General features: G+C 41.5%; 1 protein-coding gene across 1 annotated transcript in view; it reads right to left on the bottom strand.

Annotated features, from left to right (window-relative positions):
* Positions 1–5,733: 5,733 nt before the first annotated feature.
* rtel1 (regulator of telomere elongation helicase 1) overlaps positions 5,734–21,220 on the bottom strand; it is a 71,649-nt gene continuing 56,162 nt past the window's right edge. The window contains exons 29-34 of the mRNA XM_088937311.1: positions 20,753–20,966; positions 18,008–18,145; positions 11,599–11,730; positions 8,974–9,213; positions 6,824–6,961; positions 5,734–5,970 (exon numbers count right to left, since the gene is read on the bottom strand). Of these exons, the coding sequence (XP_088793437.1) occupies positions 5,852–5,970; positions 6,824–6,961; positions 8,974–9,213; positions 11,599–11,730; positions 18,008–18,145; positions 20,753–20,966 (981 nt within the window). The 3' untranslated portion in view covers positions 5,734–5,851. The remainder of the gene's footprint in view (positions 5,971–6,823; positions 6,962–8,973; positions 9,214–11,598; positions 11,731–18,007; positions 18,146–20,752; positions 20,967–21,220) is intronic.

Raw genomic sequence — 21,220 nt, 5'->3', positions numbered from 1 at the left:
TGCAAACTAAATGCCCAGATGCGACACCCTCAATGTACTATGAATATACATTGAATCGTCATATACGAGAGGGTCATAATGAAATTTTCCGTGCATCGCAGGCAAAACATTCTTTCACAGCTGGCTGCTTCATTATATGATTAAATTATGTCCAATCGTTAAAGAGAAGAATTGTTTGTACAAAGATTCTGCGCTTGACAGGAATGGACGGCATGATCCAGAAAAAAAACAATAATTATAAGGACATTATGATCAGACACGAATGTAGTTGAATTATTCACCTCATGTATTGCATTGCGTCTTATGAGATGCTTTTTTATAACAATTCGATGTACTCTTAATATCAAATCTGTTGGCACATTCGGGTGTAAGGTGACGCCCTCCACCCACGCAACCCACTGGGGAAACGAGCCGAGTCTCATGATAAACACATGCACAGCCCTGACAGGAGATTCCGAGGGGAAATGTTGGCTTTTCAAGTGGGGCGCAACGGTGACCGTATGGACGATGCGAGAATCAGCGGCCGACCCCGGAGTCTCTGGGGGTCCAGTGTTTCGTTATTTATAGACAGCTTATCCAAATCCAAAGAAGCGTCACATGAGGTTATTCCAACTTCCATTTGCTCGTCCAAAGCAAATACGACAAGCAACACTGGAGCCTTACAGTACCTACAGTAGTCGCCGCTGCACACTAGCGCATGTTATCAGAGAAATATAGGTGGACCGTCTGCCTCGCCTCTTTGAAGTGGACATAATGTTACTGCTGTCTTTATACAGTATGTTGACTTGCAGAGGCATTTCACATTTTCGGCTCTGAATGATTATCGAGTGCAAGACAACACGTTCTATAAAATGCCAGTAAATAAAACGCATCCCATAAAAGTTTTGCCTGTACAGGGAAAAAAAATGCGATGAGTACGGATTGGTTACGATAGATTTTAATCTCAATTACCTTTTCTTTAGGTTTAAAGCTCTTACGCGCTAAAGACTAAAGAAAGAACAGGAACACACCTGCAGTCCAAAACTACATCACCTCCTCGACTTCTGAGTCTCGCTTCTTGTATTTCCCACCTCGCTAATTTCAGGTGTTCGATATCCGCAAACGCTGGCTGTGCTATGTGGGCGGCGTGGGAGGTTTTAAACTAAAATCTGAGCATTTGACGCGAAACCGGCGCTCTGGTTGACATACCGGCTAGTGAAAAGGAACCAGTAGGTCTGTCCAACGTACTAGCCGACTCCAGAAGTGAACTCGATTTCTGAGAGAAAGTCGACCACAAAAGGCTAGTCAAAAGATGCAAACGAGGGTTGTCGTAAAATCCCAGGTTTTAAAGTCAGTGTCCTTTTAATCGGTCATCACCGATCATGGACACCAGTCTTCTGAACTCATGTGTTTAGTGGGCTTCATAATTGGATTTTTTTTTTTACATGCTTCGGGGCCCCAGAACAAGTGATAGCTCAATTACCCATTTGAATAGGAAAGTAGATTTGGTGCGTAAGATACAGTAATTGCAAAACACAGCGATCTGAAAAAAAAAACTTAAGATACTTGAACCCTTAATCGCTTTTTATTAATATGGTTTCGATTAAACCTACTCAAATACATGCGTGAACAACCCGCAAGTTTCAAAACCAGTCAACGTCCACATTATCTGTGATTAAGAGAGCTGGTAGCATTAAACAAACGGCGCTGCGCATATTTAGACTGCTCTTCTAGTCCGACATCTGCTAAAGCAAAAATATGAAAATCTTATTAATCGACCCGTCTGGTTCAAGTTTTAGCTAAATCTCTGCCTTTACAGACTGTGACCCATAATTATAAGGATTAAGTTAGCAATTACTGGCTTAAAAAACTAACAAATCAGGTTCCTATGTAAATGTTTGATTTATAGATGTGTTTAGGTAATTCTTGATCAACATCACAACTTACACAGTATGGATGTTTATAGTCTTCATAAAGAATAACTAACAGAACGTGCAGAAAATATTTCATGACTACAGTTTCCAATATTATATGCATAGATGTCAGATCTCAGTTGATGTGTGTGTAGTCCAGCTTTGTGTCCTGTGATGGACTGGTGTCCTGTTTAGGGTGAAGCCCTGCTTTCTGACTCTTGTGTCCTGTCTAGAGTGAAGTCAGAAAGCAGGACCACACCCTGGCCAGGACACCAGTTCATCACAGGACACAAGGCAGGACCACACCCTGGTCAGGACACCAGTTCATCACAGTACACAAGGCAGGACCACACCCTGGCCAGGACACCAGTTCATCACAGGACACAATGCAGGACCAAACACCAGTCCATCACAAGGCAAATTTAGAAACCCCTAAATTAACCTAGTCAGCATGTGTTTTTAGGAAACTGGAACACCAGTGCCCCAGGCAAGAACCAAAGCAAAGGTCTGTCAGACAGTAGCACACAGTCACCCTGAACCCCAACGTCAAATATATTAAAGAAAAACAATCTGAGAAATTTTGTATAACCCTTGGCAGAGGAAACATTTAGAACATAGCTTATCGTGCATCATGAGGCTATCACAGATGAGACACAGTCATAATGCAATATCGGGTTTGAATTACAACATGAACACAGAGCATATTTGAAAAAGCTGAATGATAAGTAATAAGTCACATGCAAGGATTCTTTTAATTTAACTGAGCTTAAGCTGGTGTTAAGATTTGAAGTAGAGACAGCTGCAGAAGAAAAAAAAATGACACTGATTTTAAACGACATCGTAGCTTGAAAACAAAGAGAATGTAGCTCTTTTTTCCCCAGCTTGTTTTTCACAGAGAAATGGTAGCATGAACTTTACAGACAGCTTTAGGCCCGGGGCTGTTGGCGTTTTAATGTTCAAATAGGACCAACGGGCTGTTTGTGGCAGTGGGAATCTGCCAATGTAAGCTTTGTGGTTTCTTTTTCTTTGTGAGGGTAATGACAACAGATTTGCCTTTAGTTCCCACAGACGACAGTCCTGTTGAGTAAAATAAAAGTTTTACTTTGTGTAATGAATATTTAGGAAAACTGATTTTTGTTTATAACAGTGATGGAACGTGCTGCTTTGAACTTGTTTTGAAAGCAGAGTTTTTAGCACTTCTTTTCAAAAGGATGGAAACTTTAATCTTTCTTTAGTTATTGCACATTACAATAGATGGAGTTGTATGAGCTGTGAACACAACTGACTTCTACATTTTTTGTTATTTCTCTATTAAAATTCTGCAGACACATTTCTTATATATTTCTTTCTTTTCAGAGTCAAACAGGAGCCAAGCTGCCCTTAGTGCATTAATAATAATTCATACTTTTCAGTAATTAGGTTATATGTGGTTACATTAGTCTATTCTGTGCGATTTTTGCAGTGGAGATCACAGATAAAATTCTGCAGTACACCTGAAAGACAGTGGTTGAAACCTGTTGCTGCATTTTGTTAATAATGATACTAAGAATGAAACTGATTTTAAATTTTCAAAATGTGAAAAAAAAACAACAAAGAAATACATGTTGATAAATCACATGAGGCAGCTGGTGCATTAGTAATATTTACAAAGTCTCTTGGGAAAAAAAAAAGATGTCCTTTGTGCTTCTATTCCCACATGATGTGCGTCTAAGACTTAATCAGCTTTTCTGCCTTCATTCTGAAACCTCAGCCTTTATCAAAAAAGAAAGCATTTACACACGCATTTCTGCTGCTTCGAAAATGACTGTACAATTCATCTTTTGACACATGGCTTTTTTGAACATTTTAGGGCATTTTCTGGAGTTGAAAGCAGTGGGACCTGTTTCCAGCACTGGATCAGCCAGTTCCTTCACCCCTGTCAAGTCTGCACAACCCAGTCCTTACACTGCTAGACCCAGTTCCACTGAGCTTTTTTCTCTTGCTTCTCTTGGGAAGCTGCTGTTGCATTTAGTTACTCTCATTTGCCTAGTCTTTCAACTGGAACAGAATCTGTATAGTCAATACTGGCTACTGCTTGTACATTTAGAAATTCACCCATTCTCAAACCGACTTACCCAATACAGGATCACAGGGGAGCTAGAGTCTATCCTGGCAAGCACTGGAAATGAGACAGGGGACACTGCACCCGGGATTGGATGCCAGTCCATCGCAGGACAGATACACAGGCACGCACACACTCGCACCAGGGCCAATACTGGTTAAACTATCAGTATGTCCGTATGAACATACAGTACAAACTCCACGCAGACTGCACCCCAGAAATTGAACCCAGGGCCCCAGCACTGCAAGGTACTGTAGCAACGCTAACCACCTCATTACCATGCCATCCTACATTTAGAAATGAGTGAACAAAATAAAAGAGCCGCATAAAAACATGTTTTAACCTCAAAATGCCCTCTTTTATACTCAAAATCCCATTTAATAACACAGCCCCGCATGAGAATTCTGTTCACATTGTGTGCTGACAAAGGGTAGTTTGTCTCATCTGATTACAGTAATTCTGTTGTAAGAATTACAGAGAATTTTGGACATGTGTGGCCTGCACTTTCCATGAATAAGGACCTTGTGCAATAAATAAACACCCGGCATCCTAGATAGTTCTAAGTAAAGACCCAACGGTACCTGCAGCCATATTGTCAAATGTCCTCCATGAAAGCTAAAACACACCCACATTGCATGAAAGATTCTTGAGAATAATACGGACTTGAGATGGGTTTGCATAGGAGATCAATTGCACATTTTTCTAGAAAGTCTCAAAATAATGTGCCAGGCAGTCCTACATGCCTTTGAGATGTAGCCTGGCAAGTATTAGACAAATCCAACTTTTACCTGTGTCATAATTATCTAAATATGCCTGGAAGACAATGTTTCCTCAAAGACTGTTAACAAAAGACTTCGGAAGTCAATTAGCAACAATTAACATTTGGTAGTTTTTAATCTCTGCACTTAAAAAAAACCTTGCAAAGATTAACTGGATTACCTTAGAACTTCTATTTACTCCCAAACTACTAAAACTACTCTAAACTCGATTTTTTGTTCTAAAAAATAATTACAAACATGTATGGATCATTAGGTTTCTCAGTGAGCTCAAGTAATACAACCTTGGCATATACACCTGAAAAAAACTTGTCTTTAATATGAAATATAAAAAATAATTATTTACCAAGTACAGTACATACAAGCTTTTCATTAAATGCTCATTACACACAGAGTGTGAGTCAGCTGATTATGGAAAAAGCAAATGTTTCTAGAGCATGACTCTGCATCAATAAGACAGGAAAATTTCTCCTGGTAGAAGTTCCTGATGACCAAGCATGACATTTACACAATAGCAGTTCTGTTAGAAAGGCTGACTGGTCACCTGTTTGTTTATTGTTTAGTTTAATCCTTAAGAGACAATGAAGAACCTTATCCAGATCATGAGGATTATACCAGTTGCTTACAACCCTGTGAGGTCAGTGCAGTTGTGCAATTCCATTGTTGAACTCTGCAGTGCCAAGGAAAGGATAGATGTCCTGGGTTTGATTTAATGGATTGAAGGGGTCAATACACAACCAATCAGAGGAGGGTTTACATCAGGAAGAGCTCTCGGACTGAGGAAACAGTAGGCAGAGGGAGATCTGAAATCATGTTCAAGGTTCAGGAGGGACAGTGCAAAGATTCAGACTAGTGTAAAGAAGACCAAAGTCTAAGTAGGCTAGACCACAGATTAAATAAGGGACTTTTTTTTAAGTTAAAAAAAACAGACAGTGTGAGTGTTATATTACTGAAATCACTGGCAAATACTGGTCTCAAAGGCAGTTCACATCACAGCATAAAATCTCTCAGATCACTTTCAGATGGGTTTTTAGAAGCAGCCAGGCTTGAGAAACAAAAAGTCTGTGTTCCACAGAAAGGAGTCAGCTGCTGCTCTGTCCATTGACTGGGCTGCTCTCCAACTTACAGTTCACTTGCAGGCTGCTGGAGAAGAAAGATGAGATCTTGCTTTGTCCTTTTCCAGAAGTGTTAACTTTTGACACTTGAGAGAGAGAGAGAAAAAAAACAAAAACATGATCAATTCCCCAGAAATAAAGAAAAGCATCCATTTTTCAAAATTATTCTTTTCAGCAATTTATTTGCATAGGACTGAAAATATTAGAGAATTTCGAGGTGTAAGATCCGAGCCTGTATACACTTTCCAACATCTTTAAGAATAAGGCATAAATGAGTGTTTTTCTGATTACTGCAGTATGAAAAATAATCAAATCCATTTAGTGTTTACACAGACATCAAGATTATTCTGATTATATTTATGAACAAAAAAGCTTAACTTGCGGATAAATTATGTGATGTTTTGCAAATGTAATTATATGCTCAGCAAAAATAAAGGGATGGTAAATCATGCCCGTTCTCATTGTAACTGGATATCCAGGCTGGCTAATGCAAAATCACTTCTAAGCCTACGTTACTTGTAGCACTTGATATCTCTCATTTAACATGATGGATATCAGTATTGGCCTTTTCACCTCCTAGACATGAATCCACATCAACCACCAGTACAAGAAGCTGCTGTGCATTCACAAAGCCTAACAAGAACTATAGCATGAACTACTGCCTTAATGCAGTTCAGAAACAATGCAAAGTGATTGAAATGGGAGAAGGTTCCACAAAATTGGATGTTTAAAGTTTTTCAGTATGTAAAAAAGAAAAAAAGTCTGTTTCCAGTATGTCCATTTGACTAGTGTACTGTTACACAGAAACTGGTCTGATATTAAACCTATTACTTGTTCCATTATATCATTGTAACTTGATCCTACTGTATTACCGAGGTATAATGATAGCTGATGGTGAGATAACATTAACATTAAACATTAAAAACTGTACATTTTTACCTGGAAGCTCAAGGCTTGCGCCAGCCTGTTCAGCCTTCAAATTCTCATTCACAGATGACTGCTTCTCCTCCCCAGACAGCTCTTTAAACATCTGCAGAAACTGCTGCTTGTGTTGAGGGCGAACAAACATGGCAAATGCTAGTAAAAACAAAGGGAAAATTATTTAAAAAAAACTGCAGAATCCTAGGTTTCCTCTGTGATGCTGTATGTGAACAGAGGAACCTTGGGAGGTTACTGCTATAGTCCATTGAAGATGAGAAGGTCAGACGGCTTAAGACATAACAGTGCATTCTGGGACTGCCAGGGTGTCCTTAGTGTACCACAGTGCATTCTGGGATGGCCAACATGTCCCTAGCGTACCACGGTGCATTCTGGGATGGCCAGCATGTCCCTAGTATACCACAATACCTCCTAGTGATTTGAGCTCAGAGGGTATTACCCAACTGCTCAAGCTCCTGTGAAGCTCTGTGGAGCGGCCTGTGTGTGACCTGCAGGAAAACTTTTCCTGCTGAAACAACAGTTAATTTAAACTGGCAATTCCAAACTCGGGAGTACAAAAATGCAGATGCCAAATGTGAAATGAAATTCACATCTCAGCGCTGCCTCATTTCCTGTACGTATTTGGAAAGTGCAAAAAACCTTAAGTGAAGCAAAAAGAGGCTGGTTTTTATTTTTTCAGGCATAGGCAGCAAATTTTCGTAATTTAAAGGTGTCTCACTTTGGTTCATAGTCTTCAAGATCAGAGCAAATTAAAAAATAATTTTCCGGCTATGTGAACCACAGAAAGATGAAGGTGGGCGAGAGAATTTCACGTGACCTTTGTAAAAGGGAAACAAGTAAGCACAACCGCACATGCTTAATTTTTCTAATATCATCTCTTTTAAGTGGAAAGAAAAAAGTGCTGACCTTTAATCTGAATATCAAATTTTTGTATTTTCCCTCCACAAAACCTTACTGCGATCATTTTATAACTCATTCTGTAAATTCGTCAGCCCTGCTGAGCCCCTTAATTTCCAGTCATGAAAGTCTGATTAGAATTAAAAAATGCCACCCCAAAAAAGGACAAAAATAGAAGTACAAGAAAAAAGTCTTTGGCATAATACTCAGAGATGAAGCATCAGCATTAATCTCATTATCAGGGCTCAATGCCACTGCTTTTTGACTAAATAGAAAAGTGTAAGCATCATAAAGGTGATCCAATCCCTCTCAACAACTCCTTAAAGATTAGTGCTTTGACACAGGTCTGTTTATATGTGACATTCCCTTCTTGACCAACACAGCCTAAAGAAACCAAGGAAGGAGCTGTGTCCATGTGTGAACTCCAAAAAACGATTTCCAGAAACAAACACTTCCATATGTGGCTCATCAGGTCAGATCTTATCCTCGTTTCCATGGCGCTATGTGGGCAAGTGAGTACCGTAAGTGACTCAAAGCCCTCAGCCCTGCCACACCCCTCCACCCGATTCCCAGGAATCAGCCAGCATGAAAGAAAAATTGTGCCCCTTTATACCCAAGCTGAAAAATAAAGAAAAACATTTTATCGGAGGAGCCTTCACACACCTCAAGATGGAGCCACAGTTGAAACGTTCTTTGCTTCTACGCTTCAGCATGAAATTAACCCCCTTTTTTGTTTCGAATAACTTACTTCTGCCAGCAGCCATATCACCCTGCAGCTCTCAACTGGCAGCCCACCGAAGCTCAGCAGGGTTGAGCCTGCTCAGTACCTGGATGGGAGAGCTCCTGGGAAAGCTATGGTTGCTGCTGGAAGTGGTGTTAATGGGACCAGTGGGTGGTGCTCACCCTGCGGATCTGTGTGGGTCCTAATGCCCCGGTATAGTGGCGGGGACACTATACTGTAGTGGGCGCCGTCTTTCGGATGAGACATTAAACTGAGGTCCTGACTCTCAGTGGTCATTAAAGATCCCCGGGCATTTCTTGATAAGAGTAGGGAGTTATCCGGGCCAAATTTCCCACCTCGGCCTTTACCGTGGCCTCCAAATTGTCCCCATGTATGATTGGCTTGCACTTGCCCTGCGATGGACAGGGTGTACCCTGCCTTGCGCTCGTTGCTTGTCGGGTAGGCTCCAGTTTCCCACGACACTGTATGGTATAGAGTGGTTTGGGAAATGACCTGGCATGACATAACTTACTTCTCAGAAGGTGGAAGTCTTCTGGTTTTTCAGTGAAGAGGCCCACCACCGTAGAAACCATGCTGTCATAGTGATCAGTCTTTTTGTAATGCTGTATTGCCTCATGGAACTGGCTGTATTTAGCTGGGCCAATGGCCTTTTTCACATCGCTCAGGTAGGTTGAGAGAACCTGGTTTTTGTGGGCCGACAGATTCTGAGGTTTGTCTTTAGGAACCATCTGATGGGATGGGTGGGAATCAACTAAAAACAAAAACAAAAAAAGCCACTCTTAGTCTAAGAAGACAGTACTTTAAAGCAAAAACAGAGTTTTACAAGCTCTTATTTCCTTTTTCAAAAGTTGTAGATGCAGTATACAGTCTACTGGTAAGTTTGGACATATATTGATGTGCATCTTTCTAATTCACCAAGGTTGCCAATTTAATTTAACATAAAAATTATAACTAATAAATTGCATCCTCATGACTTGGAATAATTTAAATTCTCTTAAACCTTAAAACAATAAACAATAAAACTCTAGAGTAGTTAGGAAGTACACTATGAATAAAGTAAAGCATTAGTCACATGGTAGAATATTGATTTAAGTATAATAGCTAGACTTATTTTTAATATAGGAACAAGTAATAGGTTTATTCCATGCTGAAAAAAAGAAGAAAGAGAACACAACGTTTCGGCCGTGGAGCCTTCTTCAGGTGTGAGAGAGACAGGGCAGTAGGCAAAGGTAAAGTAGCGGGAGAACAAAGGCTGGGAGGGAGGAGGAGCGAGAGGCGGGAGCAGGGGACAGAAAGAGAGGCCAATCAAGAGGTGTGAAGTCAGAATGGGTGCAGAGAGGTGTGAAATTCCAATGAAATTATTAATTTTCTCCATTCATTCCATTCATTCATTCCATTTCATTTCAGTTTCTTCTTTTTTTCAGCATGGAATAAACCTATTACTTGTTCCTTTGCAGCTTACTCATGCTGACGCAGCTCCCCACCTGAACTACTTATTTTTAATATAGCCTAAAGGAAGGGCTGCATTAGTGGCGCAATCGTCATGGTTGTCTGGAAGGCAGAACTTATTGTTTGGGCGATGTCTAAGACTGCACGGTGTTTCCATTTGCTTTAGTTTTGTTTCTACTGTAACAGGCTCTGCTAGGATGTGTGTGTACTTGGAAGAGCTACAATTGTAAGGGATTTTACAGAGAGTATTTGCCTGAAAAACAAATCAAATGTAAGCACAGCCTAAAACACGTACTATTTCAATAGTATGTTTATAGTAAGAGTCCTGATGTCAAAGGGTATAAACAGAATGTAAAATCTACAGATCACAGGAGCATACCATAACTCCAGCCCTGGATAGTTGAAATTCAGCAGATCTCTTTACCATCTCTAGCACCTAAAGAACTCGGAACAGCCGCTGCTGTTGACTGAGCCAAGAACTGGACCAATCAGGTATTTAACAGTCTGAGTGGAGTGAAAAGCTATGGTAAGAGATCCAACACTTCACTCCCAGAGGGTTTCTCCATAACGAAAAGTCTTTTAAGACAACATCAAAAGCAAATCTAATCTAATTTGTTATTTACGATTATCAAACTTATTTCTTAGCCCTCAAGTCATACAGTGCTTATGTGTCACAGCACTGATGACAGGCATCATAATTTATGGCTGATGGTTGTAAAATTGTTAGCCGCCCAAGATGAACTGCCAGTGACCTGTGATAACACCCTGGTGGAGATGAAGACTGCACAGGCGTGTTCCAGGCTGTGTAATATACGACAGCAACAGCAGAAGTGCTTTACTGTACCTGGAAACAATTACTAATTGTTTTATTACAACTAATAACTAATTTTAACGATTGTCCTGCAAGCTCTTTCCCTTCAGTAGTAAGACCTAATGCACTGGGATGAAGATTAATTGAAAACAGACCCAAAATGAGATTGGTGCTAAATTCTGGACAGGACACCAGTCCTTCCCAGGACACAAGACAGGACCACACCCCGGACAGGACACCAGTCCTTCCCAGGACACAAGACAGGACCACACCCCAGACAGGACACCAGTCCATCCCAGGACACAAGAGCTAGATGCCAGGTCACTGCGTTGCCACACAGACATTTTGCTAAGTTGAAAGATGCAAAAGATTAATATCTCCTTATGTTTTTGTATGTTGAAATAATTTACACACACCCGTTGTTGACACAACTGTGCCATTACACTCTGTCCGTGTAACGTATCAGCTTTTGAAATGGTTTCAAGTCTGCACTGGCTCCTGTCAAAGACAGTCATAGATGCCCACTGAATCAACAGTAAGTGTTCCAGGACAAACAAGTGAAACATCTGGCTCAAAGTAGTCCAAATCCGCAGACTAAAAACACTGCCACCCCTAACTAAAAGACACAAGTGGAAACGACGTGGAAGTGCATTTAAAACTGACAATAGGAGGTATTTCTTTACGCAAAGGGGTGTGGGGGTCTGGAACAGACTTTCCGGCCGTGTTGTTGAAGCTCTATCTGGATGAGCTCCTTGGGCCAGTCAGCTACTGCATGTCCTGCTCTCGTCTGTGACCTCGTGTTCCTGCGCTTTTCTGTTCTCCTGCTTTCAGCTGTCAGACCGCTGGGAGGCCCCAAGGCCTGACAGAATCACTCACCCTGGCTCAAGCCACCTGTGTGGAGATGAGAGCCCCCACGGTTCAGCTGCAGGCTCGCGTTCAGCTGCGTCGAGGCGTCAGACTCGCCAGGAGATGCGCACTGCCCTGCTTCTTGAGTTTTGTCCTCCTTGCCTTTACCACGAATAAAAAAAAAACAGGCAAGGTGAACATCTGAGTGCTACTTTAGTGGCTCTGTAGCTAAGGATCTGTCCCTGTGGCTGGAAGGTTGCCGGTTCAAGTCCCGCGGCCGGCAGAGGAATCCTACTCCACTGGGCCCCTGAGCAAGGCCCTTAACCCCAGCTGCTCCAGGGGCGCCCTATAAATGGCTGACCCTGCGCTCTGACCCCAAGCTTCTCTCCCCGTTTGTGTGCCTGTGTGTCTCATGGAGAGCAAGCTGGGGTACACGAAAAGACAAATTCCTAATGCAAGAAACTGTATATGGCCACTAAAGTGATCTTATATCTCTTATATCAATTTCAAACGGTTTCAGGATGAAGATGTGGTTTTATCCTGCCTTGTGCCTGTTGTGTCTCCAGTGACCCTGTACAGGATAAAGCCAAAATGTTAGAAAACAGCTGGGACGGATTTAAACCGTCTGCCCAGGATTTTTCGGTTCCCGTTTCTTCTTCAGTTATTATCTGCCATTCCTAAGCGCCGGAGCCCAGAAAAAAAAAAAAAAAATTACCATAGAAATGACAGGAAATACAGTAAGGTAGTGCATCAGTATAGCAGCTCATTTTGACCTGATTTCTGTACCAAGAATTTATGGTGATTTTCCAAAAACTTTCCCCTGAGGTTACACAATGGTTTCAGTTTATAATTGATGCCAGTTATAAAGTGCAGTGCGCTCGGCTTTATGCTACAATGCCCAGAGCGCTGGTTTGCACGTCAATTAAATCATTTTTAGCTTTCACCCATGCCGTGTGCAAATCCAGACCCAGACTTGTCTTTCAGGGTTTTTTCCAAGTATTTTCTGCATTAGTGGTGTAACGGCAGAGCCTGTCGGCACGTGAATGTACGGAACGTGGGCCCAGCGAGCCCGTTCACAGAGAAACCGATCTTTAAAATGAATCGGCAAAAAACCAAAGGAGAAGGCTGGAGCCCAAGGGAGAGCAGCGTCATGGGTTTATGCTGGCTGCGCTTGCAGGGGTAAAGAGCTGTGAGGTGTACTGGAGGAAGGCTGCTAAGTTCGCCATGTTTCATGTGCTCTTACTCACATATAAAACACATTAGTCATGTTTAAAAGGATACGAAAGTGATTCAGACATTTTACCCTGGTTCTCAGCCTTATGCAAGGGAAGCTGAGTACATAACATTGCAAGCTTCATTCATACATATCTAAAGTCATGTCTCATTCCTGATTATTAGGGAGATTTAGGATATGACCGTACTGGATGTCCTTCCATTTATCATGACAATAAACAGGTGGACATGAGATAAACTCACCAATCTAGCCTTAATTAATTAAATTTGCAGTCAGTACAGTGAAGCAGAAGCCTGCAGTGCTCAGCAGGAAAACAGACCAGCGAGAGCAAGGGGGTATGGACAGGATCGATATGAAGCCATATTTTTTTTTCCTGTGGCATTATTTGAATATTTCTATTGGAAGACAGGAAACAAGCAGGGCCTGCTGAACTTTCAAATCTCCCTTTGTGGTAGGGAGATTTCTCAAACAGAAACACTGACTCACAATCCTTTTCTCTTCAGAATTCAGTAAATGTTGAAGAGGTCACAACTATCCCACAATTAAAAAAAAAACACCTGATGTCCTTCACACAATGATTAAAAACAATTGGATCCAGTTGAAGAAAAGGAGTACAATGACTTACAATCACTGGTAAAAAAGGATATTAAAAAGGCTGAAAAAGATGGAGAGATGGAAAGGAATACTGCAATGGAAGCTAAAATAAGTTCTTTCAGTACTACAACAGTAAAAGGACCATTGAGGATGAAGTGAAATATGTCTAGGATGATAATGCCAAACTTCTAGACAATGAAGGGAAATAGCTGATGTATTAAACTTGTTTCGCTTTATTTCACTGAGGAACAATATGTTCCAGTCAGCGGAAGGGCTAAGTTCTGTACTGGACAGCATCAGCACAGAAAAGGCAGAAGTGATTTGGGTAACAAGTACGCAAGCCGAATAAATCCCTCATGGCTCGATGGTATTTTACTAACTGTACACGTGGAAACAGGAGCTGTTATACATCAGCTATTGACGCAAGTCTTCCAACAGTCACACAGAAAGATGAAACTCAGTAAGTGGTGAAGTATGGACTGGAGAATCAGTATTCTAGTTCCCAAGAAGTGTGACAAAGCTGAATCTTGCATGTAAGGTTATTCATTTAACTATTCCAAACTTAACTAAACAAATTAGAGATAATTTAAGGAAAAACGATCCTAGGAAATCATTAACATAGATGTAGAAAAGGTAGATCCTGCAAAGATCATATACTGTATCTCAATTTTCAGAAGCCTTTGATAAAGTTCTTCTGGTATTGTTGGTAAATTAGACAGGTCTGCAGATGATTAGCAAATGCTGTAGCAGCCAAAGAAATTCAAAAAGATTTCTGTAAAATTCACGACTGGAAAAACACCTGACAAATGATGTTTAATGCAGACAAGTGCAGGGTTTGCATGTTGGTAGAAACCTATAATGTTAGAAGAGGCTGCTTATGAAAAACACGTGTTTATATTCACACACCATTTACATCTCGCAGATAATGTGGCGGAGCATTAAAAAGGCAAACAGTGTTAGGATCTATAGTCAAAAGCATAGAATTTAAATCAAGTGATGTTAATGTTAAAATTGTAGATCACTCTTGTAAGATCTCTTTTAGAATACTGTGTACAATTCAGCACTTTACTGAAAAGATATTGCTGCTCTGGAACCAGTCCAGGCAGAGCTGAGCAACCAGATTCATTCCAGTGCTAAAGATTAAGGGCTTAAGTCCTACACCGACCGAGGTAGTGAACCTTTACAAGCATTCAAAATCCTCAAGGGCACCGACAAAGTCAGCCGAGCAGATTTCTGCAGAATGAGCAGTGAAACACCAGAGTGCACGTGCGGAACGTATGTGGAAGTGCATCTAAAAGCAAGACCAGGAGACAGTTCTTTACCCAAAGGGTGGTAGGAGTCCAGAACAGGCCATGAGATCCTTCGATCTGTTAGAGACTATTGAATGGGCTAGTCGAGCCTACTGTTCTTTTACTGTACGTTCTTATTTCCCCCCTTACAAGACCTTAAGGCACCAGACCAGGAGCCTCTACTTCAACTCTTGCAGAGAGATCCATCCAGCGGGTTTCACAGGTCAAACCCAGAAATCATCAGTTTCTAATGATGACAGACAATGCATCATGTAGGGGTGCCTCTCTTTTAACTCTGTAATCATGAGAACGTTTCAGAACACTTCCGCCTTGAGGCCTCCCCAGTGTTTCCCACCTCTGCGTCCACGGAGCAGATGACTTGCTGAATGAATCAAAACCTCACATTTGCTCCAAATCTGTATCAAGCTGTGATTTAGGATGACGTATATAAACAGTCTGGCCTGCAGCTTTATTGTCAGGCCATGTAACCGACAAAAGGGAAACCTGACCACCTGTTGCTCTTGGATTCAGCTTTGTGTATGGTGCTTATAATAATAAGGCAAAGATTCAGACAATGAACTACAGATGTTTGCACCATGACTATATGATAACAAACACTGATTTTTTTTGCAGAAGACAGTAAATTACGTTTTTATCCCCACTGCCAGCCCCTGCCTAGTGTCATAATCTCTGATCTCCTCTCCCTGGGTGTAACATTTTCTACAGAAAGTAATGAAAATCATGGAGTTATCATTTCAAGACGCATACCAGCATTGAAAGGTATCAATGGGTGTGTAGCTGCTTGGAAACCTTTGTTTCATTCTTTTTTGGGTTTTGTTTTCTCTCCTCAGTTTCCGAGCAACTATACACCCTTAGAGACACTTTCGTTCATATAAAAAAAAACAAAACACCGAAAGGAACCAATATCCCCCACGTAACAAGAGAACAGCACCCTGGCACCATCGGTATTCTGGGGGAAATGCTTTAACTTTAAATGGGCTTGCCAGCACTGGAGCCCAGTCCTCCTTATGATGAACTGACCTCCCTGATGGATGCCAGCGAGTGTGGCACAGATACGCAGAACAGAGGATAAGCGCTGTGTACAACACAGACCAATGGATGGGGAGGCGAAGACGTTACACAGACGACGAGTAATCATCAGCGCTAATCCAATATTCTTAATGACCTGTGGGCAACACTACTGTTTACACTATTGGGACGTTTCTATGCTTAGGTGTCGTTAGGACAATGTTTGTTTGAAACGGCGTTTGAACGCATCCAGTGTCTCGTTTTCTGAAGCTTAACAAGTTTTGTGGTCATGATGTCATCTTGCTGGAACTCTACCCAGACGCAACCACCTCAGTGGGGCCTCAACACTTGTGGGAATGTGGGACGTCGGTGTGACGACTGAACACACGCAGGGGGTGTCCTATTAATTTTCCTAGGCAGGAAGCGGTTTGTGTATTGTGTCTGTCAAGAACCATGTTTATTCGCTTCTGGATTGCTGGTTGTTTGGCTGAAAATATATAAAATAAGACTCCCTCAAAACGGGAGGCAAGGTGGCGCAGCGGTTAGCCTTGCAGCACTGGGGCCCTGGGGTGCTGTCCGAGTGGAGTTTGTTTCCCCCAGGTGCTCTGGTTTCCTTCCACAGTCCAAAGACATACTGGCTTCTGGGAAAAGTGTGGGCCTGGTGTGAGTGTGTGTGACTGTTTGCCCTGCGATGGACTGGAATCCGGCACAAGGTGTATCCTGTCTGGCCTGAGCTGCTTGGTGAAACAGGCCCCAGCTCTCTTGTGACCATGAACTGGATGGTACAGTTAGAAAATAGCTGGAAAGCCATTTTCAACCCTTTTACCTAGTGATGTAATTGGAGATTAAGGATTTTATTGTAGCAAATTGAAAGTCTAGTGGCCGATCATATCCTGCATATTAAATTCATATCAGAAAAGGTTTTTTTCCCCCAAATCTCTTTTCCTCAGTATAAATTAAGTATCATACATTTAATACACACAAATGACCAAGTTTATTAAAAATTATTATACAGATTACTACACGCTATGCGCTATAGACACATTCTTGAAAAGTGCACTATACTGTATAGTGAATCAATGGCTCTCAAACCGATTTCCTCCATAAGCATTAATGGAAATGGGGGGGGAGTGGATTCTGGGACTCACCAGTACAGTTCCTACACTCTCATAAGTAGTATTGAGTTACATTTGTTCAAAATGAAAATGCACACAATTAAAGACGGTCATTAATGAAGGCCTCTGTGGTTGCTTCATGCAAAATATTGCATGAAGTTCATCCTAAGGAGGACTGGGCTCCACTGCTGGCAAGTCCATTTAAAGCTAAAGCGTTTCCCCCAGAATACCGATGGTGCCAGGGTGCTGTTCTCTTGTTACGTGGGGGATATTGGTTCCTTTCGGTTTTTCTTCATTTACACTGGGCTTGATAATCAACATTTTACTGTACATCATCTCATCCTCTGTAACCGGTTAACTCCCAAGTCAAGGTCAGTTATGAATGGTCAATTAATCCAATCGATGCCAAAAACATTTCAACAGCATCCAGCATCTATATACTTTTATCTCGAAAAGCAGACATTCATAAATTGAGTTATAAGTTTATTATACATCAAAACAGACACACTATGCACAGTATGGGAATTAATTAGTAGTTATATTATGCAAAATATACTTTAGAAATGTATAGCTTCTGTGTAAAAATGCAATCTTATCTCATAAAGCATTAGACATTTTAAATATGTGGTAAACACTGCTACGTCTGGGAAGGAACTCGCACATGACAAACAATAATTAAGGTTTTAGTCAAATGAAGGGAACTTTGTAAAATTACAGGTAACTGTAATCTGGTAGTAGCAGTGGAGAATCAAGAAAAGACAGACTTTCCAACAGAGATGTCAGTTGACGGCAATATGAATGAAACTGTCTCTAAGGGTGTATAGTTGCTCGGAAACTCATCCTCTGTAACCAGTCAACTGTTTCTACTTCTGAGTATTCGCATAGATGACTATAGTGTGGTACAGTAAGACACAGAGGATTGCAATGAAAGTAAAAGGCTCAGTTAACAATGTGACAATGCCATGTCCAGAAGCAACTCTGCACCAAATGCTGCCTTATAACTTGATGACTGGAGTTTCAGTGTGAGTTTAAATTCTAAAGCACTGGGCAGTGGAAACCAATCTTGGTATAAGTATGAAGGTATTACAAGGCCTTGCTGCATTTTGAGAAACACCACAGAGTCAGTTCAGCTGTGAAGGTCCCCGCAGGCAAGCCGAAAACAGAAAAGTGTAACCCACCTGTCTGCAGCAACAACCTCTCCTTTTCTTCCTTCGAGAGGGTGTGCTCGGGTTTGAAGCCACATCCCTTGCCCGTCAGTTCCTGGCAGGCCTCGTCAAACCCCCTTTTATGGTGGGGCCGAACAAACTGATAGAAATCTGGACGGACGAACAAGGCAAAGAAAAAAGCCAAGCTGAACCTTGCAGAACTGAAGAGTTCTAAAGGCCCTTCAAGGCCCTTGTATCAGACCCTGAAGTCAAACCTCCCACCAGCCGGACAAACGCAAAGTCCCAACCCAGTACCCACTGGCAAGTCTCCAGTGGGAATAGAGGAACGATGGCACAGACAAACAAAGTTGCCATTATATCGGTGTTGAGCAATTTATGGATTAACCAGTGGTTTTAGTCCTGACAACAGTCTGTTTGTATTTACAACTTTTATGTGTTCTCAAAAAGTAACTCATACGCAGATACTACTAGTTAGATATTTACTAGCCATGTTATTAGGACCCTCCTAGTGAACAATGCAGTGTGCTTCAACAAGTCAACTGAACAGCTTGAACAGGGCGTAAAGGTCTTCACTATCTCAGGCTCATTTTCCACTATTCACATTTTCCAGCCCATTCACCACCATGTGCATGCAATGTGGTGACAGGGAGTAACGGAATTTGGCATCGGACTGCACATTCCAGCCAGGGAAGGTGATAAAAGACCGTCTCTTGCTCTTTCAGACAATTACACACCGTTTACTGCTAAGAGAACTTATTTTGGTCACTGAATGCGAGTTAGGAAATTAAGGTCATCGTGTTTTCCAGGGGATTATGAAGAGTCTAAAATGTAAACAGATCCCTAAGCATACCCTAGAAAGAGCAATGACACAGTTTTCTGTCTGGTATCTAGTCGGAATTGCCAGATTGCCAGACTAAATATTTCTAAACTGCATCACATTAGAGAACATAAAAGAAATAAAAACTAACTTGTATCTCTATATCGCAAAGCTGCATAGCTTGGGAGACACTTGAATACCATTTTCCTTCTTTGTATACTGTATGTATTTCTGCATTGTGTGAGCAGAGATCAAAGTGCTTGCGTGCTTGGCGAATGACTGTTATTTAAAGTACTAGGGATTAATGAATAATCTGCACAGCAAGAGTATAAATAAACTTTAGAAAATTTACTTCACTATTCTGAACTGTTACATTCAAAGCATCTTCTATTTGAGAGAAAGAGAACAGTCCCATTTTACTTTACCAGTAAAGATAAAAAATACTGTACAGAAACTAATCTAATCTGGGGGAAGCAAAGCATTAACTTTTCGCTGTGTCAGCCCTTTCAAAGGATCAGACATTTCTTGTTTATAATAGTGATTTAGACAATATTTACATAAAGTGAAGAGGATAAAAAGGGTTTATTTATAATTTAGGCATGAGCTGTAAGAGGAATTTGCAAACAAGAGTGTAAATTACACAAAAAAGAGCATTATACAATTATACACTGAATAAATTCCCTAAATAGTTTTATGTTCTATAAAGGGGATTTTGCATTACTTTTTCCTTAAGCAGCCTACTGATTTCAAAAACTGTGATTTTTGCTTTCCTCTGTCACAAAGTCAAACATTCTAATCTTTCCTTTTACGATAAGTCATTCCTTACCAGCAGTGGTTTTGGTTTTCCCTGCTCTTCAAATGTCCCCCAGGGTTATTTAAAGAAACTCAATTTTACTTCCTCAAAAACAACAGAAAATTGGCAACCGATCAAATGAAAAAGAACATAAAACCCAGGCTTCATAAAAATATTCTTAATGGCATTTATTGAAATATGGCTTTAAGATGATACTGTATCACTTAAACAAATTGATTTTATAGAAAAATATTAACACTAATGTCCATCTTATTCCCTGCTGAAACATTTGAAAATTTGTCCTTGTTGCTGGGTGAGCAACATGATAAAACAGTGATCTAGAATGTACATTTACATAAAACAAGTTCATAAATAAAATATATAATCTAATCTATCCTGGTAGGGAACATCATATTTGCTCATTGCTCTCCATTATCTGGAAGCTGCTTATTCCCGGTAAGAGTCACAGGACCCTGGCGCCTGTGCCATAAGCATAGACTGCAATGCAGAACAACAAGCTGGACAGTCCAGTCCAGGGCAGGTGCTAGACCCACATGAGGATACAGGAACAGGGCAGGGGTGCGGGTTAACCTTGCCAGCACATAGAGCAGGTGGGAGGAAACTGGTTCACTCAGAGAAAATCCATGCACAGCTGGGGGAGGGGACATGTAAAAATCCAGGTGGGGCTGCACATTGGTGGTGGTGGAGGGGATCCCCATTACCTGTAAAGTGCTTTGAGTGGAGTGTCCAGAAAAGCACTATATAAGTGTAAGAATGATTAATTATTATTATTAAACTCCAGGCAGAAGCACCCAAACCTAAAAAATGAGCTGAGGACCAAAGAACCTGGTGAATGCTAATCTCTCTTAAGCTGATCATTTGACAGCAAAGACTCCAATTTGTGGGTTTACGTTGTGATTGGAAGGACCGGCAGCCCAGTTTTAATCTTGACACTCACCAGGATGACATAGCTACCACTTGGCTACAACACAAGAGCATGAAACCATTAATTAATCTATTCACATTTATGTTGTTACACTTAAGAAATTAGGACAGAACGTTTGACTCTGGAACAGGATGCGGTTTTGGATACTGTACATTTACAACTGTTCCAAACACCAACAAAAAATGGAAGTCAGCTGCCCACCTCTGAGTAAGTGATGCTTGTTGGAATCTCCCGCGAAGAGCTCGGCGAGCTCGGCGAGCACGGCGCCCAGGTCGTCGGCTCTCTTGTACTGCTGCATGGCCTTGGTGAAGCGCTCGTAGCTCGCCTGGCTCAGGGCCTGCCGCACGGCGGCCATGAAGGCCTTGGCCTTGTCCGCCTTGGTCTGCTCCGAGGCGCTCAGAGAGCCGCTTCGGTCCTGGAAAAAACGGAGAGCGGTTTTCTGACCAAGTCGGAAAAGGAAATGGAAAGGCTCACGTTTCCAAGAGTGAGACTGCAGCCATGTGAAGTGGGCTGGCTCATGTCCAGCAGGGATCTTATGCTGGAAACTCACCCCCCCCCTCCCAACAGGCACGGAGCTGCAGGTATTACGGGCCACTAGGCATTTACTATGACACCAGGGTCGCTAGTACAGAGCTCATTTCCCTACTCCCTCACACAGCTGGGGAAAGA

This window comes from Atractosteus spatula, chromosome 19 (genome assembly GCF_055471065.1).
Source record: "Atractosteus spatula isolate fAtrSpa1 chromosome 19, fAtrSpa1.hap1, whole genome shotgun sequence".
Taxonomy (NCBI): domain Eukaryota; kingdom Metazoa; phylum Chordata; class Actinopteri; order Semionotiformes; family Lepisosteidae; genus Atractosteus; species Atractosteus spatula.
The sequence above is the reverse complement of the archived record's forward strand: the minus strand, read 5'-3'. Positions and strand labels throughout refer to the sequence as shown.